The 26,781-nt window shown below is 41.5% G+C and overlaps 1 protein-coding gene across 1 annotated transcript in view; it reads right to left on the bottom strand.

Moving 5' to 3' along the window:
- The window catches only part of STAT4 (signal transducer and activator of transcription 4), a 41,017-nt gene extending 22,118 nt beyond the window's left edge, over positions 1-18,899 (bottom strand). The window contains exons 1-5 of the mRNA XM_075711329.1: positions 18,772-18,899; positions 17,026-17,170; positions 3,428-3,526; positions 2,545-2,637; positions 54-132 (exon numbers count right to left, since the gene is read on the bottom strand). Of these exons, the coding sequence (XP_075567444.1) occupies positions 54-132; positions 2,545-2,637; positions 3,428-3,526; positions 17,026-17,170; positions 18,772-18,899 (544 nt within the window). The remainder of the gene's footprint in view (positions 1-53; positions 133-2,544; positions 2,638-3,427; positions 3,527-17,025; positions 17,171-18,771) is intronic.
- Between the last annotated feature and the right edge of the window lie 7,882 nt (positions 18,900-26,781).

Raw genomic sequence — 26,781 nt, 5'->3', positions numbered from 1 at the left:
TGCGGAATCAGCCATTTCCTAGAGAATCTAAATATTATTATAAAAACTCTTACCTAAGCTTTGCATTGTTTTATACCTGAAGTCAAATTCCTCTTGCAAGTCTTCCAAGTATTTGACATCTTGGTCAGTCATCTTTCCCGGGGAACAGAAAGTAAAATTATTTGGGTGTTCACAGTGACATAAAAAGGAATTTATTTTATAATGGACAAATGCATAATGTAGTATTTTCCTTTCCTACCATTCGAAAAGCCCTAAGGAGTTCTGGGAACTCTGGATTACTCTCTTATAAACTTTAAAAAATATGATTGAATTATAAATGCACATTTATAACTATAAATTTATTTTACTTCTTCAGAAAGCCAACTATTATCCTCTCTCCCACAGTCAAAAAGTAGTTGATACAGCTTAACCACTTCTTGTTTACTAGTTCTATGATGTAGTGGAAAGTATGAATGATTATATTTAGCCTGAGCTAAATTGAAATTATTATGCCGATAATGTAACTCTCTTCTTGGAACTTTAAAGCAGGGCAAATGCATAATTTTGCATTGACTTCAATGGAAATTGGAATGGGGTGTGCAAAGCCAAGAAAGTGGAGCCAGAGACAGGAGCAAAGCTCAGAGACTTTATTTAGAGGATTGTTTAAGAATTTGGATGAAGAAATGAAACATTTTTGCTGCTTTGGCTTTTTGCAAGGGTTTGTTTTCATAGGTACTGCAAAAAGTTTAGAAGGTGTTTTCTAGTAACCAAACAATGACAATTCAAAAAAACCCCCAACACATCAAAAGAAGGAAAATAAAACTGTAGGAAATAATCTGGTTTACTTCAAAGGTCTGTTTCTGTGCTGTTTATAAGAAGGCTTGATTCTGCCAACAACTCATAAACAATCCTTTTTAGTTCCCTGAGATATGCACGTTAAGTGTCTGTGAGAACACAAAAACCCGTTTGCTAAATTAGGACACACAGAATTAGCCATTTTGATTTCCTCTTTATTTTGGAGACTAAACTTTTAAATCATATGTGTAAGGTATGAAATTACATACACAAGGAGCTGGCTGATTTCTGTGTTCAACTTAATTACCTATGGAAAAACCCCTTGTATCTAGAAATCGTGCTCATTTTCACTGGTCTTTCAGGGATGGCTGCGCTTCCCCACACAGGCAGAAGGAGCAGCATGGTAGGCTGCCGGGTTGCAGCGTTGTCTGCTTTTGCTCTGCAACTCTTACAACAACTTTGTACATGGATAGAGAGCTAGTATCAGACTCTCCTAAAGCTAGCTTTGCCCTTTTAACAGTTTCATCTCTCTAACCCTTCTTCCCCATGTAGGGAGACACTGATGAGAGAATGCTACTAGGACCTCTTTCCAGTATACCAAAAGTGTTGCCCTTGAACAGCATATGGACAGGTATTTCAAATATAACTTCTACACTGAGACTGCTGCAAAGCTGAAAGTGGGGCTGGGATAACAAAAAAACCATTGGTAATCTGAATCCGTATCCTGCCTTGAACTGAACGGGCAGGTATTCTCTGACTGAGCTTTCAAGGTCTGTATGGGACATGGCTCAGCTCAGCCCTGCAATGCTATGGGAAACTCCTGGAGAATTGTTACCATCAGCTCCCAATGTTCTTCTCCCTTCATGTCTCCAAAAGATGTAATTATGTCACGTAGCCTTCAGCTTTACGAAGATCTTGATACATAGAATCATAGAATCATAGAATCGTTTAGGTTGGAAAAGATCTTTAAGATCATCCAGTCCAACCATTAACCTACTCTACCAAGTCTACTCTAAGCCAATCAAGGGTAGACTAGACTAAACCATGTCCCAGAGTGCCACATCTACCCATTTTTTGAACACTTCCAGGGATGGGGACTCCACCACCTCTCTGGGCAGCCTGTTCCAATGCTTGACTACCCTTTCCATGAAGAAATTTTTCCTAATTTCCAACCTAAACCTCCCCTGGCACAGCTTAAGCCCATTTCCTCTCGTCCTATCGCTAACTACTTGGGAGAAGAGACCAACACCCACCTCACTACAACCTCCTTTCAGGTAGTTGTAGAGAGCGATAAGGTCTCCCCTCAGCCTCCTCTTCTCCAGACTAAACAACCCCAGTTCCCTCAGCCGCTCCTCATAAGGCCTGTGCTCCAGACCCTTCACCAGCTTTGTTGCCCTTTTCTGAACACGTCTCAGAGGTCACGAAGGCTAGCTACTGCTGACCCAACTAAAAGAGGTGAAGTTGCAGAAATACATTTACTGAACCTCGCATCTTTTTAGAGACAGTAGGTACGTTCTTACGGCACTCAGTGGTCTGCCTGCAACTCGCATAGGGATGAGTGTGATAGCTTTAAAATAGGTAGCTCTCTCACTGAACCCAGAGCAGCTAGAAAAACCTAGTAGTTAGTCTGGGCTGAGGTCCTCAGCATAATGGAAAATGGTTGGCACAGCTTATTAGCTAAAGTATTTGTGCTACCCAGCTTAAAGATAGTTCAGGTATGTCTGTATGAAAAACACGGCTGCATAAACAGCAAACAGGACAAAAGAATACCTGAGCACTGTTCTTGATGGCTGACACTTTGTGTTCCACATTTCGTTGTCGTTCTGAAACCACGGAGTTCTGCAGAGACTTTTCCAGTGGCCCCTGGAACACGTTGAACAGATAAAGGGTGGGTGAGCAATAATGAGTGAGAGTAACTGTACTGCAAGTTCTAGCATAAAGAGGGAATTCAGAAGCCGGTCTTCAACCAGCTGGAGACTGGTGTAAACAGACGAATCTGTTTAGTTCCACAGATTTGGAATACATGCTGCTTTAAGTTTTGAAATCCAAAAGGTGAAAGGGTGTGGGTATACTGCAAACTTTAAACATCTAGTAAATTAAAGAAACTGAAACCTAGATTATTAAATTTCTGAAAAAGACCTATGTCACAATACTCATGTAGGAATATGTATTACATCCACAGGTGATTAAAAATAACACATTTAACTTAAAAATTCTGTCTGGGTTTTAACCATGTAACAATTTCCCCCAGATAGGTTTTATATCTAATTTTAAAGTTTCTTTCCTCAAACAACATAAAAACTATCAATGCCTTTGCAACATATCAGATGGAATGTCTTTTGCATTGCATAATTAATATGAATTAATGCATTGCATAATTTAACATACACACATCTGTTTTGCAAAGAATAATCTCTTTAAAGCATTTCCCACAGTTTAAAGCCTTTGAAGATTAGCTGTGATATAGAAGTCGCTTATAGCAATATTTGCAGCAGTAGAGCCACTAATGAAGTAAAAACATGAGTTTAAAGGGCAACATTTGGCAACCCGTAGTGCACACAAATCACTCTAGTGGAGTGAAAGGACAGGATTTGGTCCTAAAAGCATGTGAGCAGATTAATATGGAGCAGATTAATGAAATGTGACTCATTACCTGTACAGGCATGCTAGCTGCAGCCAATATTCTTCTTTCTTCTCTTAAACAGTTTGAGATGATTACTGCTATATGCATGGGATTACCATGATATTTGCCCTGCAAGCACAAGTAAATACAACTTTTAAAAATGCAGAATTCAGGGCGTCCCTCTGGAAATCACAAACAATGTGCTTCAGTGTCTATGAGCTACAGCTTGGTGCGGGTGGAAAAGACTCCCCTACTGTTCTCGACCTTTGTTAGTGCTGGTTCAGCCTTGCAGTGCAGCATCACTTAGTGCCATTGTCATAAAATATTCTTAACAATGTTCTGCAGAGATTATAAAGATATAACTCCGAGATGTACATCATTTCAAGATCAAATTGCTCCACTGCTAACACAGCTGTTTTGAAAGGGCTTTCCTGTCAGCCTATTCTGTGCATGATTTTATCATGTCTTCCATTTTCAATAGGATGTTGCTGTTAGCATGTAGCATTTCTGCCAACAAAAAATTGTAAGCATATCAATATGGTAACAATGCAAGCAGAAAAGCCTCCTCAGCATGAAACAGAAGACTTAAATTTTAATGCCTAGCAACAGTTTTTCTCCTTCAACAAAAAATGTGCCTAAGATGAAGGAAGAAGCAACTCTTGTCCCAAGCCAAAGAACCAAAAATTGTCTCTATTTTTACACCACCATAAATAAGGTGCAGAATTGCTGATGCATGACTGAGGACTAGGCACAATTTGAACAAATATTGGTTTGTGCCGTATTTATCAAATTGGAATGATTGAGGACTCTCAAGCACCATCTTTCATGGTGATGTATTTGTTCAATGTTTGTCAATATCCTTCATGCCTTTTATTCAGTATTCATGGATCATTCATTCAGATGCCCTTTATTCAGTGCTCATACAGTTTTCAGCCATTCATTAGAATTAATCCGGTTAATTTCTTTTCCTGTATGGTTTCCACTTTTGGACTTGTTCTGTTTTCACCTCTTTCTGATTAGTTTTTATTCTCATCATATTTTGCTGCCACTCAGAACCTCATTTATTCTTGCTTTCTCTGAAAGTGGCACAATAAGTTTATACATACTTAAAATGATGCTGTATTTTCCTTTGCTATCTCATGCCAATTGTTGTATTAGAACCAAGGGTGTGAACACATCTGATAGAAATGTGAACATATTGCTTCTATATTCCAACTATTACTATGACAGTGAACATATATTTCTAACACTTCTTACTATATGGACAAAACTGAGTCATTTCCTTGGTGCTTTTGCATGAAATCTAAATAATCTGAAAGATTTTTTTCATAATATGTTTTGATTTCAATTACAAGGTAAAGAAATATTATATTAAAAATGGTAATTTTAGTCGTGGAGACTTGGTTTGAGCTGCTTGGTGTTAAAAACCATGCTGTTGGTTATACTCTGGTTCCAGGTACAGACTAAGGTGAAAAACATAGGACTCTTAAAACTAAATAACTGATGTACAAAATGTTCTAGAGAAGCTTTGACTGCCATGGTATTGTTGCCAATGAAACTAAGCTTTCTAACGTTTCTAGGGTTTCTGAAGTCTTCTGAGGACAAATAAAGTACATGTCCCACAGTGCAAGCAGTGCACGCCCAAAGTAGTCCCAGTGCTGTGCCTCCCTTGATCTCTTTAAAAGCAGTTCAGGGTGGTGCTTTACTCCAGCCATCATCTGTATCAATTACCCTGAGGAATGGGAGTTATGGACTAGACTGTGATTTTGGGATTTTTGCTGGAAAAAAAGAAGAGGTGAGTAACGCTACCCCAGGACAGACTACGGCTCAGATGAAATGCTAAGCACCCCCTCCCTGCCTGCTCCTTGCTGGGCAGTGAGTGAGGGGCGGGGGGGTTAACATTAAGGAGACGCTGCTGATTTCCGTGTCAAATGACAGTGCCACAGATCTACCGTGTTACTCGTTTCTCCCTGCCAGCTTCTTGGCTATAAGGGTAATAACTATGTCCTCTCTGCACACTTCCTTCAGCACAACTGAACTTCAGGTCTGGGAATATATCTGTAGTCCCCTTTATTGAGCACATTCCCAAGCTGTCTCTGCATAGTGTCAGGATGTAACTTTGGGAAGGGAATACAGGAATGTGGGAAATGGCTATGATCTTCTGCAAAAGATGAGGAGTGGAATGGAGCTTCATGTGGAAGTAAGGTAAAGGTAGGGTCCAAAAGCAACAGCTAGAGAAAATGAATTGCAGCAAAGAATGGCCATGCTCCTGGCTGTGTGGTGCCAGCCCTTGTCTCGTGCCAGTCTGGTGCCTGTCTGACTCCTTAGGGAGCCAATCCGGATTGCTAACTGGGATGGAGACCACTCGTGCTTTTTGGCTGAACGGGTTTTCTGCTCCTCGGTGGACTGAAACTGCATGGCAAAGAATGAGTTTATTGTAAGGGACTAGTGCACGTGAAGTCAGGAGAGGTTGGCTGGGAAGGGAGGAGAACAGGCCTGCCTTGTTTCAGCTGGAGTCAGTTGTATTGCTAAGCCTGTCTCATCTATCTGCACCTGGATTAGAGGAAAAAAAGTCCTGGTTTTAATAAGGCTTGGGATGAAAGCTGTGGTGAGAAACCTGACTGGTGTAAATCCACTGATGTGCTTATTAATTCCTCAGTTAATGCCTGTTGGCTTCTGCTTGCTGCTGCTGGTTTTTTTTGCTGGTAAAACAAGGTCCCACCTTCCACATCAATAGCTAGTATATGAGGACCATAGCGCTCGCTGGTATCTACAGGCTATCTGAAGCTACAAAGCTTGAGGAGTGTTTAGTCCCAGCTTACCACTGCCCAACAGAATTCGAGAACTCTAAGGGTTGATGGTTGCCTTTTGTCTTTGCCCTGTGACAAACAGGAGTCAAACAAAAGCTATTTAACAAAGTCAAGAAGCAATAAATTCCTTTCTTGCAGCTGGAAAATGCATTTATGTAGAAGAGGCACTTCAAAAAAATCTTCTGACAGTGGGATGTTTTAAAATCCCCCACAAAAAATGCCAGGTATTAGGGACTTTCCTAGCATTTCTAGATACCATTCATATGCAAAACTTTAAAAAACTCTTTCTCTCTCTCTCTCTCTTTTTTTTTGTTTCATTAAGAGAAAACCATCTGAATCAAGAGATGAAGTGGAAATTAACTTTTTTTTTTTTTTTTCCTTTCTTCTCTAACTCATAAAGCTCTACTAATAAGCTGTAGTGATTCTTCCCATACTCGTGCCTGTCTGGTGCTTGTTCGACTCTGCTTGATTCAGTTTGAGCAGGCACCAGGCAGGTCGACAGCTTGCCCTCCCAGAGCAGCAGCCCCTCAGACAAAAGCTGGAATAATGGTGGATCTGCAGTTCGAACGCTTGTGATCAAAGGCTAGAAACGGGCCTTGCCTTTGCGATAGACAGATGCTCTGAACGCTGGACAGCTGGCACGGAGCTGAGCTGTGTGCCACAGCCTGAGCGGGCGTCCCCTTCTGTTGGTCCTGAGCTCTCTTTCCTAGAATGGCTATATTTCTATGATATATGCTATATCGATAACCTCTTTTGCAGTAATCTAGCAGATGGATTGCAACTCAACAATAATAAATTGATAAATAATAAAGAAGCTGTAACATTAAATATCTCAATAGTTGTAACTTGTTAAATAACAATAATTACTAAAAGTCACAATAACCACTGTCTTTGACTCTGTCAAAATAATACCACTGAATTTTTTCTCCCCATGTTTTATACTTCTCAGAGGTAATTACACTTCAGAACGTGCCACTCGGTATTGCCTTATTGTCCGTCTACTGCCAACTCTTGCTGTTCTGCACTTCCATTTTGTCTTTGGTTGAGAGTAGAATTTGCTCAAGGTGACCTTGGCTTCTGAATGACTAATTGAAAATTATTTCCTATCATTGGAAGAGTAGCGTAAGTTGGAAAATAAAGGAAATTTAACCAAAGAAAGGCTTGAGATGGGAGAATCCTAACTTAGTGTGACATGAGCATTGGCAGCCAGGAAAGGAGGAAGGGTATGGATTCTGTAGTTATGCAAAATTGCATTAAGTTAGATATTTATAGCAAAAAATTATAATTGTCTTTTGATAAACACCAGCAAAGAGAAATTGAGGATTCACTTTTCACCTGAAGTTTCAAATGGAAATGTTAGTCTTATCTGCTAATGTTACTGTAATTCTGTTGTTCTCAGAAATTTTCTTTCTCCTCTCTTCCATTTTGATGAGGTCTTCCATATCGTGATTTACAACAAATGATCTTATTTGGACTGGCTTCTTCTCAATAACTACCAGCATGATGCTAAATTTAAGCAAACGGGGGAAATCAAACTTTCATTCTGAACAGGTGAAAATTTTCTTTGAATGCTGGTGACATTTCCTCAGGAGAAAACCTTCCTACCACCACCCAGCATGCACTGTCTCTACTCCAGAGACATCTGTTGTGATAGTATCTTACTAGATCATGAAGAAAAACAAAGAGGCATTTCGGCAACAACGCGTTATATGTTATACTGTGCAGAGTTTAGACCCGTTAGCCAAATTTTAAACCAGCTTGAACTATTTGGGGTATGTTGAGATGCATGAAACAGTGGCTGGGGAAATGCAAGACTTGATTCTGTAAGTTGTAATATCATGGAGAACTTTAAAATACTTATTATGACACTTTAAAATACATGTGCTTTTAAAATGAACACCAAACAACTGTCAGTTTTTGTATCTGAAATTTACTGCTTTTCCTGAGGTGAATGAAGAAATCTAGACCAGAGATTCATTCTCTTACTCTTCTCTTCTTCCAATTTTTTTAAATATTCCAAAATCTAGCTTATTTTCCTGTGGACAGCTCCATCACAAAGTGGATAACTCCCAACCATGCTAATATTGGTCAGCTTTCTTCTCATGTGTCAAATGTCTCTATATACTGCACACATCTATAAATGAATACTATATATGTACTACTTGAGTATCCTGAGTCTGTTCTCAGTGGTTAGAGGATTAGGTATTAATGACTGTTGGTCTCTGCTTGTAATGTAGAAGGATGTGCTGTGCAACCTTTAGAAAGTCAGTCAGGGGTTCACCTGGTTATCTCCTGGTTTTCAAGGTGACCTAAAAAGAACTTGAGTAGGTTTTAGTGCTTTCTAATTCTGAAAAAGCGCTTCAGAATTTGTCTGGGTTTTCCCTGTTTCTCTCTTTTACTTTTTTCTTTCTTTCTTTCTTTCTTTCTTTCTTTTTTTCTTTTTTTTTTTTTTTGTAAACTATCATAAACATCAGCTGTATTTTTAATTGTTTCTGCTAGAAAAACCCCTGCTTGAGCCTTTTAATCGTATACAATAAGAGCTTTACTGGAGGCATGGAACCATTAACTAGTATGACTGTTGATGTATTTGTTGAAGTTGAATGAATATTTAAAGAAGGTGATGGAAGGGAGGTGGGACACAGAGAGATAGGAAACAAGATTACAAAACCAAGCAAAAATACATTTCCTTCCCTGTTGCTCACTTGCGATATGCTTATTTTACTAAGTCTGATACGCAGCATCTTTCTAGGTAGGCAGATATCTTTCATGTAATTAAAAAACAGGGAGAAAAAACCTTTTGTCTATAATTTTATTTTTGAAAGAAAAAAACCTTTGGTATAGTTGTGTATCTCAAAGAAATGTGTGGGTGGAAAGGCATAACCATGCACACTTATTTCCCATTTCCACCTTCAAATATGACAAACAATATTTTGCCTTGATTTGTTTTCTACCTTTCATGCATCCAGGCAGAAAGTCTAATGAAGACAGTACTAGAATACAAAGAAAGAGTTGGTCCTTGTGGCACCCTGATATAGGTAAAGTGCTTGGGAGTTTTTTGAAAGCCTGTATTTAAACAGACAGTATTCTTACTAAAAACATCTTTTTCTAATAGAAAGATGGCTCTGTTTTATCAAGGTCTTTAAGAGGAAGTACCTGTGACACTATCTAGTTAGACTGCTCTTGTTAGACTTTTATTTTTAGATTTCCCTTTCCCCCTCTCAAAATACATGAGAGAACTTAAAGGCAACCTCATTGTTTTAGACAACTCCTGTGATGTGTGGGAAGTCGTAATACATAAGTCTGCAATGTTGTAGTTCTGCATTTCTCATGTTGTATAATGTGTAACTTCCAAAAGATCATACATTTTTTTTAGGGCATGTGCAACCAAATTGCAATAGGCAAAGCTGTAAAAGCATAGTGAATAAGCTGTGAAGACAGAGATCTTTTTTTCCATCCCCCAGTTTGTCCCCAAATTCCACTGCTGAGTCCCTCCCAATAGACACTAAAACTAGTCAAGGAATGGTCTATAGAAACAGCAGATAACAGGTAGGGTGAGATACAGCTACAGAAAATATATATGGCCGTAGATCTCATCATCAGGCAGTAGAGCTGTGCTGCTACAGGGGATGAATAATGTAGCGATGCTTCTTATTTAAATGAGATTTATTTCAGAATAAATAAAAGTACAGTGTTCCCTATGAAAAAGGTTAAAACAGCAGAGGAGAGAGAGGACTGATTTTTTTTTTTTTCTTTTCTTTTTTTTCCTCCATCTTCTGAACACAAAGACCCGAGTATTACTAACTAATCTCTCAGGCAGATGTTTGACTGCGACTGGGCCCTTAATACTGCAGAATGAACAAAGCCCACAAGAGGTTTTTTAGTTTGTTTGCTTGGGTTTTTTACTTCTTTTTGTAAGCTAACTCCTTTGTTCCTTCTACAAAATAAAATTGAAATGTTTATGAATTGTTAGTTACATTCTTCAAATAATAAGTAGGAACTGAAAAATATTTTACTCCTAATAAGTAACCTTTCTTCGGTCTTGTGTCAAGCATTTTTAAAAATCTTTATTAGCTGATGTGCAGTCACCAGCCACTGATCACTGACAGTAGACAGCTAGCTGCTTTAGCATACAGACTTCTAGATGGGGTTCCCCATTTGTAAACCAATTTTTTTTGTAAACAGCTTTAATGGTTGAACTGGAAAACTCACAGGGGGCAAGATGCTAATATGAAAAACTGATCTGAATTATATTACACAGCAGGACACGTTGGTTTGAAACGCATTTCCTAGTATAATTTGTTGCTTTGTTGATCTGGCATGTTACATGAGTGCAAAATACATGTAAATAACATTTTAAAATGAATCTTCTGTGGTGTATTAGAAACTTTCTCTATTTTGTTCCATTCTCACCCTGTTGTAAGTTTTAACAGGAAACTGCAACTTAAACATCAATGGCTATGTTTCCATTCTTTGCAACTGTTTCTCAGCACAGCACTTATTAGAAATATTTGTTAAGTACCAACTGGAATGACCTATTTCAGATCTAATGCTATTTTCTCCATTTTCTTTGATGCACTGAAATAAATAATCTTAGGATCCCTCATGCACGTGCCTTTCTGGTGCAGTGACTTGCGTAAACAGTCGCTTCAACTAAAATAAAATTCTCTATATGTTCACTTTAGTTCTATCTGGAGAAGCACAAAGATGTTCAGTTCTCATTACAGATGGAAACAGGCTGTGCAGTATAACAGAAAACCTGAAACCGAATCAGGAATGCACTACTGTGTTACTGTTGTAAGTAGCATCATGTAAAGTAAGATGCTATTTGTGTGTACTGGTTAGAAACAGGGTGAATTTTATATGGAACGAAGTGCCATAATGTTAATGTATGTCGATTAGGCTGACAGAAGACACTTTCAGATGCTATTCCAGATCTTTCCATAAAAAAGTATGGCTGTGTAGGAGGACGAAATACAACTAAAATATTATTTCCCAATTTCATAGTAGAACCATAGTGCTTCCAAAAGCTTGGTTTGATATAATTGGTTGGTGTGAATTGGCAAATCTGGTGATTCTGCCTGACCTCTCCCTTTGTAAGCACACCCCAAGATGTTCATGGTGTGCACAAAGACCTGCTTGTTCAGGCACAATCCCCACTGCCTGCCCTCCCCTCATCTTAGGCTCTAGCAGGGCTGGTGAGTGGGTAAAGTTCCACCAATAATTGAGAATCTGCCACGAGTATTAAATGAATGTCATGAATATACATCGTTTACAGCAAAATGTTCACCAGAGCACACAGTATACTCATTGACTCAGGCTTCAATGGTAAATGAGCAGAGTAGCCCCTCTCCCTATTCCTGAGATATGTTATTTCACTTTTCTAAAGACAGATTTATGTAATCAGATTTTCCCCTGAATACTGTAAACAGTGATGTGACACAGATGCATGTTCCCATTAATGAGAAGGGATTGCTTTCAAAAGTTATCGTGAGACTAGAGTATAAATGAGAGCTTCAATTATGAGTAGGATGTTTCTGGGAATTTCTGCTTTTTCCTGATGTAGTTGTTGTGCACCCATTGCAGTGTGCACCACAGCCAGCAGCTCTTCAGTTCCTGGGAGCTCACCTGAGCCCACGCACGGGCCAGGTTGCATCCCACGGAGCTACACCTTGCCTAGCAGGTACCTGCTGAGTGCTCCAAACTTCCAGCTTGGAGCTGGGGGGGAAGAACATCCCTGAGGTGATCATCACTGCATTACTCAGAGACCTGCAGGTGATCACCCAGCAGTACCATTCCTAAATGGAGCTGTGGGACACGGGGATATGGTGGCCATCTCGGATTCCCAGGCTACTCTGAGCATCGGTGCCTTGGCTTCCCTGGTGCACTGCAGCCCAGCTGCTCTCCCCTAACCAAAGATTTTGGCACGTGAGCCAGGAACATGGACAGTGCCGGTCTTACATGAGTGTCTCTATATTTCACCAGTCAACTTTGTGTACTAAATCTACTCATGTATTGCACAGAGGCTTACATCAGGGACAGGTACGCTGTCATTTAAAAACATTCCTTCTCAAAACTAAGATGTAATTGTTCATGGGCTAAGGTCGTGTAGACTGTTGCATCTGCAATTTGGTTCCTAGAAGTGCTAGGCAGCTCTTCTGAGCTTAACATCTGCCCTTTACATTTTGTTGTCATAGCAACAGCACAAACCATCTCCTTGTGACTAATCTGCTTTGCTTTTCTCCATCTAGGTTTTAAGCAGGAGAAAGAACCACAGACATAGTTTCCCCCCTCTTTCCCCCACTGCCTCAAAACATTTTCTCTCCTCATCCTTTTCCAGCAGCGCTGCTGGGGGGAGCAGGAGTTCTGTAGGAAGATGGACGGAAAATTTAACCTTAGCAAGTGACTGTGCTGTACTGTCTCCCACCGAAGAGCACAGCAACAAAAGGCTGCTCTGCTATAAAAATGAATCCAATTTACTGACTAGAGAAGTAATAATAATGTAAGAAGTAAATATGAAGGATTTCAACCCAAAACGCTGACCCTGATTTTGATACAATATGTGCATTTATACCAGATTAATGTCAAGAGGCGAAGTTTCAATGAAAGCAAGAAATAGATAGAGAAGCAAATTGCTGAGAGCTAGCAGTAACCTTAGCTGCTTAGCTAAGTTTCTCAGCACTTGTCAGCAGTCTGAGCAGAAATGCCATGTTCCATAGTTATTTCTCTAATGGTGAGAGAATAGGGGTTGTCCCTGAGGCTTAAAAGCAAGGGTGCCAGGCAGACCCATCTTGACCTTCACAATGCCAAAGATTGCCCAAGGCTTTGTGTTGCAAGTATGAAGCAGTCAAGTTCCCACTTCTTCCACTACTTCCATCATTATTTTCATGGAGCGACTAAGATATTTACGTAAAGATGTTTCAGGTGAAGCTCAGAATAGAACATCATCTCCATTTTATAACAAAAAATGATTCCCAGGGAGGTCTTTCGGATGGGGTGTGCTTGGCTGCGGTGCTGGTAACTCGTAGGCATAATTATCTCTAGATTCAGTGACAGCACCAGGAATCTTGATCCTAGCGAGTCCTTTGCTGTCTAGCAAACAGCTGCACAAGCCATTTGTAAAGTGTGCATTGCTTCCTCTTCTAAGGCTGCTCTTCGTTAACGATCTAGTTGTATTTCTAATTAAACATTAGTCCCTCATTTTGCCTTTTGTCAACAACTACAGATTGCTTTTGAATGGTTTTTGTGTGTTCTCTAATATTAATTATTTTATTATTGCTATTATCATAGTATTTGGGAACCTATACCTCAACAATACTCTGCATACTTAGTGATAAATGCTGGTTTCCAGCATAACCTAGTTTAGCAAGTATTACTTAATATTGTAACACAATTTGGCTCAAAATAATGAACAAACATTGCACTCAGATCAGGTATTGAGGTTGAACAGCTTTGTCTGTGTGTACGCTGTACATGTGTCTGTACGTCTGTGTGTGTGGTACAGAGGGGAAGGAAGAGGAGTGAACTGTGAAATTTCAAAGAAGTGCTTGCGCTAGAGAGCAAAGCAGAGATAAAGGTGGGCTCATGGTAACTAACCTTCAGAGAAAGTCAAACCAACACTGTTCGCGGAGTCACCAGAAATGAAAAGGTGTTTACAAATGCAGCTTCCTCTCCTACTTGGGAACCCAGTCTTTCTTCCATCAAAGTCGGTGAAAAATCTCACTGGTTTTACAGCATAGCCTTCCAGTCTTCCTTTCCCTAGGTGGTATGTTGGGACAAAAGGGACCACGGCACTGTACTGTGTACATCAGCCACTTTTTCTGGTGGTCTTTCATGAAACTGTCACAAACTATCTCAAATTGCAAGAGCTAGGTATCTGGAAGTACATCCAGCTGTGGGTGGGAAGCCAAATGCCCAGTTCCAAACTCCTCATATATTCAACAATAAAATATAATCAGTGATGCATTAAAAAAAATCAGACCCATAATCACATAATTTGCATACTGAAATTTAAGGACAATACAGCAGATACTGTTCATACTTTGTGTCAGGTACAATTCATAGTCCATTAATAATACTTGACATTTAATAACAAGGATAGGATGTCAGCTGCTAACAACTACTATAGCATTTTTTTTCCTGATGTACTTACCTAACCAATAAAAAAATACTTTTAACAGCTGAAGCTCAGGAGACTGCCTGTGCAGCTCTATAGAACATGCAGCCCATACTTTGGCTGAAAATGCATTTATCACCTATGTTCTAAAAATTAGAAGTTGTAACATATTATTTTATGCAAAAATCAAAAATACTTGTGTCACAGATTTCTTAAGACATAGTTCAAGCTATTTGCCTTGTCCAAAATAATAATATTCATAATAAAAAAAAAAACCCCAAACAAACCACACAACCAAAACGTTGCAAGAGTCTGGTCCTACTCCAACCTATAGAAATTATTTTGGAAATCAGAATAGACTGTGGGTGATAGTGCTAAAGGTCATAAGAAATCAGGAAAAACTATAGTAGTGAAAGTGCTGCTCAGTGTCTGGTGGTTCATGTGTATTTTGAAACTGAACAAGTAGCTTTTTGTCTAAATACAGGTTATCTGCTGTCTTGATATAATGAAGAAAGGCCAACATTATTAATGATGAAGAGAGCTGTTATACTTTTGTGCTCAGCTGGAAACATTTTACTGCAAAGCTCAAGACTGAGATCCTTTTTAATAAGCTGTGTAATTCCAGCATCATGCATGTTCTCTCAAGAAGTTCATAATGCCTTAGACTGCAAACCTACAGACCTTTGCAACCCAAGGGAGCAGAGAGACCTTGCTGCTTGAGAAAGCTTGCTAAGTCAGGGCTTTGCAGTGCTGCAGAGTGATAGAAAAAATGAGTTGGTGCACGTCGCAACTTGTGTGGCATTTCTTTTCAGAGCTAGCAATCAAGTGAATGACTGGTTAGGCTACTCCACAGGGACCTTTGCTGTTGCTTTATCTAGAGAAGGAACAGACCAGCTCTGATGCTGGCTCTGCTGCTGCTGTAACTAGCATATGGTTATATGGTTTTATATATATATATATATATATATGTATTATATATATAACCTAGCTCTACTCTTGTAACGGGGATGCCTGAGTGTTTTGGCTTGTTCTGGAATCCTGACTCAGATCCTTGCCACCTGAGAAACCACTTAAAACTCCCTTTCTCTTGGTTTTCTGGAATAAGCCTCCTTTGCTTTGTGCTCTTCAGGGAACACATCATAATATCATTTCCAAACATGCCAGGACTTAAAGGAAATTGTTTTCATTCTGGCCATTTTCACACTGGCTAGGATGTAAACTCACGTGCGTGCGCCCAAGGCCTGATTACTTGTCTCAGTATGAGAAATTTCACATAGCATGCAGAGCTGCCACTTCAAGTTTTGGTAAAAATCTTAGAATAAAATAAATGGTGTGAAGAGAAGAAGGAACAGTGAGAGACTTTAACTTTGTAGAGCCTGTGTGTAAATATATACCAGTCCCTCTGCATGTGCACATTGTGCTGGTATAATCATAAATGCACAATCTTTTAAGCCAGGAATACACCAATGCAACTGCTTGTTTCTGTGCCCGAAATGCTCTTTCCATGTGTACACTGCTGTGGGAGAATACCTTATACTAAGGTGATAGAGCTCTGTCTCAGCCCTGCTGTGGTAAAGCATGCCAAGCCCATGACAGAAGTAACAGGATTAACCTTTCTGCAGTTAACTCCAAAAGCAGTTAAGTAAATTTGGTGTTTGAGCAGTACTGAAATTATGGATAGTGCTGCTACACAAACCAGAAAAGAAATAAAAAACAACTTTAGCTTCAAGTTACATGAGGCTGCTTGCATAACACCGGAAGAAAAAGTGGTAGCAATGGAAACATTGTCACATTTTTAAGAGGCTCACATTAGGAATAAAGAATAGAAAGACACGCAGCCATGAAGAGAACAAAATAACTGGCAAGGTCATGCTAAGATTTTCCAGACCAGTGTGTGTGTGTGTATATATATATGTATGTATATCTATATCAAATAAAGAAAATGTTTTGCAAGCAATATAATTTGTCATTTAAGTACCTATGGAAAACACCATCAAAGAAGAGAAAAAACCCCAAACTTTCATTAAACTCAGATGCATATCTGTTTTATGCAGAAGACAGCTAGATGTCAGGAATTAGGTGACTAATGAAGTGGAACTCTGAGAATCCTTGCCTTAGATAAACAATTATTAGAGAAACATTCAGCCAATCAAAATAAATATCATTTTGCAGAAGCCTAACGGAAAATCCTTTAAGCCATTCATAACAAATAATCCCAGCTAAGCATAAAATAGCAAACATGCTAATGATTTACAGGGGTTCCTTTTTCAGGGTGCTGCTTTAAGCCCCAAACATGCATTTTTATCCCCGAGATAACCACAGCTAATAATAGTTAACTCTCTATATGCATCTGAAAGGTGGTAATTACATTTGTAATGAGCATGAACATCCATAAGCACTATACAGTCTTATTTTTAAGAGCTGAGTGAGACACAGATACGCATAGAGCTAAAAAGTCACAGCATTGCTGTATCTGAGCAGAGTGCGTTAAAATGTGAATTATTGTTCCACAAAGTAACGGACAGTGGAATTATTACTTTGAATTATCTTGTTGAAGGCTTGGTCTTCCCGTAGCTGCTTGGAGTCTATAGCGATCAGGACAGCTCTGAGCTGTGTGCAGGAACAAACTGTGTGCAACAGAGGTTGGGCACTACCTTTAGGAACTGGTAAGAGGATGCAATTTGTCACCTGAAGTAACGACCTACCTGCAGCAGCTTCCTGATTCTTTTCAGGTTGTGTATCAAGAGAAGATTCTTCTCCTGTGAAACGCGGTCCAGCTGCTCATCCACTTGTATTAGCAAATTCTGTAAAAGGATCATTGCCATTGCTTCGTTGTTGGACGCAGCCTCCCTAAAGAATCAGTGAATGAGAACCACACCTGTTTAAAATGCTGTAAGAAGTGTCAATCTATCTGTACAGAAAATTATAATCCATTCAGATATTTAGGCAGCAAAAAAAGGCTTTAAATATACGGTGACTTGCATATAGTTAGAGGTTTGTGAATAATTGGTTTTATGATTCTTTTATTTATATTCACACCCATATGCAGCTATAAAGACAGGATGAGGATATTCTTAGCACAGGCTACGGAGTCAGCCAGAGGGGAAACAACCAGGGTTTTCTAGTCTCTGATTCAGCGAATATTTAAATATTTTTAGCCTACTTCCCAGAGGGAACGAGGCTTATGCTTACTGTCCCTCTCACTCTGTCAGTCACACAGATATAATTTCTGAATTTGCTGCCCAGTTTCAGACAAAGTTGACAATGGGCTTGAAGTCCAAAAGATCGTATGTTCTTACAAATTTCACAGAAAACTGGCAGGTTGGTAGAAGAGAGGAATCCAAATCAGTGCCTCCACTGAGGAAAATGGCAGTAATAACTTGCTCCAGGAGGCAACAGCCAGATGGCCAGTCAGCAGATATATATCTTCACACCAGGCACCAGATGAGCCTTCGCCTGGCCAAACTATTTGGGGATACAGGAAGATGCTGAAGCTACTGGTGAAGGGTATGCAGGGGACAAAGGATGCAAACACACACAAAAACCGGCTTTACTGGTTCTGGCATTTATGGAACAGCTTGGTACATGAAGGGCAATAACATTAGCCAGCTAAATAGAGGAAGATAGACTTTGGACTGCATGGCATCCTTGTCCTTGGGATATTCTCACCCTCTGCCCCCCAAATGGCAGATGCCTGTTTCAGATATGCCTGCTAAATCTGGCAAAAAGGAGATTTTAATGTTTCCCATGTTCCTACAGCCCCATAAACACTGAGCTATAAACTGTAAGGAAAGATTATATTCCTTAATAGGTTTGGTTGGTTGGTTGGTTGTTGTTGTTTTTTGTTGTTGTTTGGTTTAGGGGTTTTTGTTTGTTTGTTTTTCAATAGTGCTCCAATAGTCTTGTGGATTTAACTTGAAAAATTGAGATGTCTCTTTCTGGTATGACTAATACAAAATTTTTTTTTGGCATTTAGTTCTGAATTTTCTTAAGATAACTATCCAGTGAATTCAATCCAAATTTGTGCATAAATTCAACTTCTAGACAACAGTTCCTGCAAATAGCTGGCTTCTTCCCCAAAATTATATATCCAGCTTTAAGTGCAGTTTTGGACCAGTGAATAATTTTATGCTGCAAGAGGTAAATGTCTAACATTTCCATTGAAAACTAACTTGTGTTATTCTTTTCTATGAAAAACCTGTAATACCATTGATTTGCTAGACCTTTTTATTGGATTTTGTTTAGGAATAAGTTCAAATGAAACCTCACCTCCAGGCATTCCTTAAATTTAAAGTTTGACTGTTCAACAGGCTAAACCCATAGCTACTGGGATACTATTCTTGGAGTGCAGGTGCCTGCACAATTCACAGATGAGCACCCTAAAATCTGCCAGATAAATAAAAAATTGTTCATGACTGAAATCATAAGGGAGGGAATAAATTTAATCCTACCAATCTTGGCTTTCTATCCATTGTGCTAGTAGATGCCGGATTTCCATGGGGAAGTTATCATCATAGAACTGGTCTACCTGCTCCAAAAACTTTATTTCCAGTTGTTGAACTTGACTCCATTGGGACATACTGCAAAAGAAAAGATCAAACATGTTTGCCATTGAAAGGTGAATGTGAATTAATAATCCAAAGTGCATAAATCGCTTATTTTCATTGTAGTTCTTGTTATGCACTTAATGGTCCTGTTTATTCTGTCTTTCAAAACAGACGGCACTTGACTAAATTTAGGCAGTTAAGGGGAAGAGGGAGAAAAGTGAGCAAGACCATTAAAAGAAGTTCTAGCTCTTACGCTTGAATGGGCACCTCTGCCAATTTCCTTCCTTAATGCAAATGTTTTGGGGTACCGTATGATGTTTATAAAGCAGGGAGATTTACACAGCATCTCTTTCAAGAGAAGCAGCTTAGGATTGCACTCTTCAAAACCAGGTGTAACTTCTTATGAAAGAGTAGTAGAAAGCAACAAATTTGCTCTCTTCTTAGTGAATTCATACCACTCAAATTTTTCCTAAAGCCATAATGGTTGTATGTTACTGTGCTGTTCCTAGAGCCCCACATCTTCTGTTTGGAGAGTACTGTTTGTTTTACAACCTAAATTGTTGGTCTAGTACATCTTTTCCATTTTTAATTGCCACAGAATTCTGAGATTTGATGTTACAGAAAGAAAAAAAAAAAAACGGGAGGTGTAAAGTCATATAAAAACTCTAAGATGAGCAAGAGTAGCATCACCCAATGACAGGCTCTGAAATTCTTACTGAAATAACTTTCCCAAGTAAGTTTTGACTGTTTACTGAGATACTGGAGTTAGAAGCTTAGTTGTTCTAGGTTTTGGGTGGGCTGAATTAATATCTGCTCTTCTCCATGGACCAAAGAGGTTGTTTCAGGTGAGCAGGCTCTCCACATAGACAGGTCAGCGTGAGTGACTCCCTCCACTTGGGAGAATATTACCTCTCTGATACCTGCACTCTAGGGTGGCACTACATCATCATTAATCCCACTAGTGAAAACACCATTTTCACTGTGATTTTTTTTAGTGCAGGAAAGACTAAAGATAAAACATTGCCTCGGGGCAGGCTACGCAAGGCTGCAACTCTAGATGTGGCATGCAGATAAGAAGTCAGGGTTGAGAGCAGGCCATGGTGGATGAGCAGAGAAGAGGGATGCCCTAGGGCCTGTGCCCTGGGATCTCCATCCTCCGCTGGGTCTGCCCACACCCTGATCCCAGACTAGATGTTTTCTTCCCTTTGGTGAGGATGTTTGTTCATATTAGCAAACTACACAAAATCCAGTCATGAACTAACGATTGCGCTGAAGTAGGTCAACATATTACATCTGTTTGAACATTTTTGATAGAAATTTTTGCTGAAAAAATGATGAGATTTCATAAAAATTGATGTCGTTATGGAAAGTTGACCTTTTTATAAACAGCTTTTCTATTTTCAATCCTGAATCATAGTTTCAGAATGCCAACAGTTTGAAGTAAAGAATACATCATATTTTTGATGATGTGGTCTTTCATTTTGCATTTCCTTAAGTCAGAGGGGGGGGGAAAAAAAAAACAAAAAAAGATGATGAAGTATCTCAAGGTGTAACGGAGTCCTGAGTACTTACTCATGCAAAAATAAAAGTCACAGGTTTTAGTTTCTCCTTAACAAAGGATGGACAGGGTGATTCCACGTGTGGTATGAAGGACACTGTATAATGTCAGTGGAAACGTGCCCAGTGACATTTCCGTCCTCTTTAGTACTTCCATTCAGCGGAGGAAAAAATATTGCCCGAAAGTTTACTTTGTTTCTTTAAATTGCCGAGAAGGAGTAACGTATAGCCTGTTTCACTGTTTTTGTTGCTATGCTGATAGTTACAAAGAATCACAGACCTTGTTTCTTGAGATACATACAAGGGACCAAGTAATGATGTATTAATAAACCACATTCGGGGGGGGGGGGGGGGAATATATTTGTAAACCTGTTTGCTTTCAGTGGGACTTTTAATTGCAATTTCTGGTGAATTCTGGTGATTATGATATCCTAAAGAGATTACTAGGAAAACATTATTTTATGTAAAGGAGAAAAAAAAAAAAAAAAAAAGGCAGATTTTGTCCAGGCTGCAACCCCCTTAGGCCTTCTACGTAACGCGCAGGGATGCTCACATGCACAAACGCTTGCAAGGCACGTGGGTACGGTTTGTAAACGGGATTTTGGGAAGACGCTCGGTACAACACGCCCCGGCGTCCGTTTTCCCCTTCGCGCAGAAGGGCCCGCACAAGAAGTCAAAAAGGCGAGGCAGCTGCGGTTCACCCGGGATCGCCCCCGAAGGCGGCTGGCAGGGGGGGCGACAGGCGACAGCCAGCACCGAGGCTGCAGCATCCCTAGCGCCGCCGCTTCGCCTCCCGTGGCTTTGCCTGCGCGCCGCCGCCTCGCCGCGCCACCTCCACGGGACGCTACGCGGGTTTCCCCCCGTCCCTCCGGCAGAGAACGGCTTCCCCCTTCCCGGCGCCTGTCCCCCACGGCCCGGCCGCCACCGCTCCACCCCGCCGGCGGGGGCACGGCCCCGGCCCCGGCCCGCCGCCCCTTCCCCCGGGGCGCCCCACTTGCCTGCGCCCGCGGGTCCCGGCCGAGCCCTGCTGCCGGCGGCGGCTGCCTCCTGCCCGCCCCGCCGCCGCCGCACGCTTTATGCCGCGCCCGCCCCCGGCCCCGGCCCCGGCCCCGCCGGCAGCGGCCTTCCTGTGCGTCAGCCGCGGCCTCGGCGCCCGGCGGCGGCCCCGCGGGAGGGCTCCGCTCCGCTCCGCTCCGCACCCAGCGCTTCGAAACCCGCGGACGAGCCGCCGAGCCCGCCCTGCCTCCGCGCAGCCCCCTCGCAGGCGGTGCGAGAGCTGCGGGGCAGGCGTCAGGGAAGCAGAGGCCGCGGCGATTAGCTAGGAGACGTTCAGCGGGGGAAGGCAGCTTTTATTCCTGAAAAATAACCCAGGCACCAAGCCAGGGAGCGTGAAATCGCTGCTCTACCCTTAACCCGTTTAGCGGTGGACTTGGTAATGTCAGGTTAATGGTTGCGCTGGATGACTTTAAAGGTCTTTTCCAACCTAAACGATTCTATGATTCGATTCTCTGATTCCAAGATGATTCTATACTTGTCTTCCGCAGACCCAAAAAACGTTCAAATCTGTCCAGTCCCTGCCGTGGGGCCCGAGCCTGGGCAGAGGGCTGGGGCCCGCCGTGCTGGGGGCCGTCGCGCCCCTGGGGAGCCAGGCGCCTGCTGCTGCGCTGGCAGGCATGGAGCCACCGGCCTCCCCGAGCACGTGCTCACCGCCCGGCTTCTGCTCTAACGAACAGCAGTCGAAAGGCCAAGGGCAGTCCTTCGAGGAGTTTGGTGGTAGAACATGGAAATGACGTGTGCTGTGGCTTCCTACAGCGTTCCTCATTCCAGGCAGCACCTGGGACGCAGGAGCTTCTCTCCAAGATAAAAGATTTGGTCCCTGTCCTATGGAGTTAACGATCCAACGAGGTACCTGTAAATAATATTCTTACAGCAAGGGTTATGGCCGCAGAGACATCCTCCAAGTACTTTTTACCTAAAGAAAAAGTTTGGAAAAAGGATTTCTATAACAGCAGGCACAACGCTGCTAGAACCAAAGTGAGTGGAAAATCCTAAATTCTGACCATTTCAAATCTGTCTTACCTCAGCACAGAGCTTGACTGGTAGGACTGTGGCCCTGGTGTGATGTGAAGCAGCTGCAGTCTGCCCTAAAGAGGATGCTTTTGAGTGACTATTGTTTTATTTGACACATTTTGCCTTACCAGAAACCCCAGACATGAGCAAGGCTTTTCTGCACCAGGCTGGGCAAACCTGGAGTAAGAGGCATGCTCACAGGACTGCCAGGGAGCTGACCAAGTGGTATTACACTCTCTCTGCACTGGGAGGAACATGAAACCCTGTGCAAGTGAAAAAGCCAGGTGCTGGAGATGCAGTTAAGAGGAAGGTGCGTGTCCCTATCGTGGTGTAATTATTTTCCCGATAGAGCAGAGGGAGACTTGAAAGTGAGGTGAGAAGCTTTGATATATAGGCAACTTCTAGAAGATCGTATACAGCTGTCAGCAGCTGACCCGTGTCTGAAAATCGGCTGGGTAGACATCGTATTCACTGTACACATGCTTGAAATGATATTTGGCGTTATCTTTAATAGCATTTAGTGATTTTTCAGGTGCATTTGTATACAGAGAGCCAGGATCGTAACAGAAGTCTGCAAAATCCTGATTTATAGAATTGTGTGGTCCAGTGCATATTTCAGTAGACTCTTCATTTATTTCTGTTATTCTTTTATATTGTAGCATTGCATATTTGTTCATTACCTTTTTCAAGTGAGATGAGGATATAATTTACTAGAGGATTTTCTTCAGCTTCTTATTTTTTTTTGCTAAATGACCAGAGTGCAAAATCGCATCAGCTTTACAACCCAGAAATGAAAGCTAGGCATATAAGGCCGGAGGAACACTGCTGTTGCTGTTCATGACCAGACACACATCTAGTCGCAAATTGCATTTTGACTTCTGTAAGCAGCTGTTCTTGGTTCTGGCTTAACTCAGCTGCCGCTGGCTCAAAAGAGCTGACACTAGAGCAGAATGACAATATTTTCACTGCCTTTTGTTGGGAACTGGGGACCAGACTGAATGTCAGATTTGCTCTTTGTCCGAAGAGGTCAGTCCCCAAATACAGCCAGAGCTTGGCAACTCTCTGCTCAGACCTGCCATCTGCCCTTTAGATGTCAGCAAGCATAGGAAGCTATACAGCTGCACTTTACTTACATTTCTGGTTTTGCTGATGGATATCCTAGAATTTTGTTCAGAATGCATACGCTCACACACATTTTATAATCTTTCCATAGGACTGCAAAATGTCATTTTGTATATGTGATAAATAATCTTAGGGATCAACTGGAGTTTTGCCAAATTTTGTTCTCTACCATTTGGCGAATCTTCATCGTTTTCTAAGGTAGCTGATTTTCACACGGTTTACTGTGTACCGGTAAGCTCGTGTAGGTACCATGTCGGGACATTGAATTAGTAATTTGAGGACCACTCAGAAGATAACATTGATTAGTAAATTGATTTTGTGCTGTCAGTAGGGGGAACTATTGCACTGTACTTTTTTCTTTAGCCTTTAAATAAATGTTGGTAACTATTTATTTTTCTTTTTAGATTAAGTACTCATTCTCTGAGCATCCTTACATAACCGCTATCAGTAATGATAAGAAGACAGGTAGTTCATACCATCCCAAGAAAATAAGACAGTAACAGGTTTCCATTCCCCTTTTTGCTTGCCGTTTCTCCGCTTAACCTAGAAAAGAAGCTATATGGTGGAGTGGTTGCTATTAAGGTGATAATATGCTTCCTATTATCTGATGCAAATATCTATCCAGGCTTGCTTCAAGTGGCCATGAGAAAAAAGTTGTTAGGTGTCATTCCCAAAATTAATCAGAGGTCATTCTTCAAGTGAGGTTGAGACATCAGTTTCTGGGAAGATGGTTCCAATTCCCCTCTTCCCTCCTTCCTCCCCCCACTTTCTGGCAGGTACAGCAGTGAAAGGAGGTCACTTGCTGAGATGGAGAGCAGCTGTGGAACCAGCTGTTGGGGGTGCAGGATGCTGGATATGAGCTATGGCTGTGGAGGCAGGAGAACAGGGGTGTGATCCTCACAGCAAGGGGTGCAGGAAAATGAGTGGAGTCACTTGGGACATTACAGTGAGTCAGGGGGAGCCCTGGGACTTTACAGAAGCTTGCTGGAGACTGTGGAAGGGAAGTGCACTTTATCTGGAGGAGGGGAATCAAGAGGCTTGTGGTTTTAGGGTGTTAGAGTTGGATGGTCAAAGGGGTTGAGGTACAGCTCGGGGTGAAATGGCCTGAGATGTGCATGGGAAGATGAGGCAGCCTGAGTGGGGGGGTCTGTTTGAGGAGCACAGGTGGGAGAGAGGAAGGTGTGGAGCAGCAGAGCGTGCTGTCAGGGTGGTGAGGGCTAAGAGGTTCCCTTCTGAGGCTGAGGGACGGCTCAGCTCTATGCTCTTGGAAGAAGGGTCAGTGGGGTCTGTTAGCGCACTATAAAGGATGTGATGATGCTTGGGGATGTGAGGAAAACTGCTGTGGAGCAGGACTGAGATGAGAAGAAAGAGATGGTCTAGGTCAGTTCAAGGAAGCTCTGGAGCAGAGCTAGGTGAATAGGATCCTGGAGGAGATAGCTCGAGGCATACAGTGATTACTGCTGAGCTAACATGTCAGGAGGGTGAGAAGGAGGCAGCTATGTGGGTTGAAAGGAGAAGTTCAGGGGCAAGGAGTTGTGGCTCACACTCAGTGGAGGAGTTCAGTGAGGCACGCTCGCAAGGCAGGACAGGCTGAAACGATGCTTGCGAAGCTGGGGGCAAGGAAGTAAAGAGCGTAGGGCAGCCCACGGAAGGGAAGGAGTTTCTTCAGCTGCGCTGAGTCACAGTGGTACGGTGAGGGTGCAGGTTGCAGCCCTGGAGAGTATGGATAGGCACGGGCCAGGAAAGGTTCAAGCTGCTGTTGAGTTTGGCAGGTCAAGGTTAATCTTCACCGCGTAACATTTCATTCCACTTCACTGGTGTTTCAGCGCCAGTCAAAGCAGGAGAATAAGAAGCAAATATCTAAATTGTGTGGGCTATTTAAAGGGAAGAAAAAGTCTCAAGTGATGGAGAAGGAATTCAGGACATGGTAATCTTCTCATCAAAAGTTCACAAAGTTGTTTCTAGGAACACTGAGCCAAGTTATTACTTTGATCTGTCTGACCAACCTGTAATCAAGATTATCATCTCTTATGTTTGGCCTCTAGTCATTATACTCCTTGACTAACCTTTAATTAGAGTATGTGTCATCTCTCTTTTACATAAAGGAGACATTTAGCTTGTACATGCTATACATGCATTATGTCTTTTATCTGAACTGTTCATAGCTTTTCTTCTTACGTTCCGAATATGGACTTCTGGTCTCAGTGAGACTAGTAAACACTGTAATCATGAGAAATTGTCTTGCTGACAGTGTAGTTCCTCCTAGTCAGCACAGCATAAATCAGCAGTTGTGCGTGCAGGTCACATCCCTTACTGTCCTGTATTTGGAGAAAAAGACAGGGACAGCAATGTTGTCCTGAAGTTACAAGTTGTAACAAGCTGTTTATGAATACTGGAAAGAACTCTTAGCTCTGTTTGTGTGTAGCTAAAAGAATGATTGTTAAGCTCAGAAAATATGGGCTTTTTGGCTGTTTGGTTGTTCTCAATTGCTGAAACACTTACTGTTTTCGTCCTTCCAGTAATGAATGAACCATATGTTCAGATGTAGAAATCTGTATGAAGTAAAGATACATATCTCACCCAAATTCAAGATGATATCGGCTAGAAAAAAGTAATTAACTTGCCACATAGAGAATAACGAGAAATCAGGAATTATAGAAAATGAAAGTTTCTCTCACTGAGTTGGACTCAGGTCTCTGCTTTTGTAGCGGTATGGCCTTTCAATACTGCAGTATCTAGCTTTGCTTTTTCGGCAGGTGCAGGTAAAGCGACCACTGAGCAACACAGGAGCAGGTCAGAACGAGTGCCCTGTAGGTAGAGGACTTCCCTCCTGAGGCTTTTTCCTGTGGCTTGTGCCTGTGCCCAGACCTCTTTGGACCTCATGGAGGGTCTATGCCCATCCCTACTGCTGGGGAGAGGATCCTCTGCACTGGTTCATAGCAATATCAAAGTGAGAAGTTATTCTGTCAAGCTGGGACATCTGGAGTTCTCTTCTTTGAACAACAGGTATGTTGCTTTGATGCATGCCTTATTTATCATTTTACCTCTTGATGTCATATTCGCAATTTTGTACTGGGTGGTTTAATGTATATCCTGGGAAAACTTGGAGATATTGGCTCTCAGGAGAAAAGATTTGGATATTCTGGTGAGTTTTTTCTGGGAAGG

The sequence above is a fragment of the Pelecanus crispus genome, chromosome 5, assembly GCF_030463565.1.
Source record: "Pelecanus crispus isolate bPelCri1 chromosome 5, bPelCri1.pri, whole genome shotgun sequence".
NCBI classification, from domain to species: domain Eukaryota; kingdom Metazoa; phylum Chordata; class Aves; order Pelecaniformes; family Pelecanidae; genus Pelecanus; species Pelecanus crispus.
Note: the sequence above shows the minus strand (reverse complement) of the source record. Positions and strands in the feature narration are given on the sequence as shown.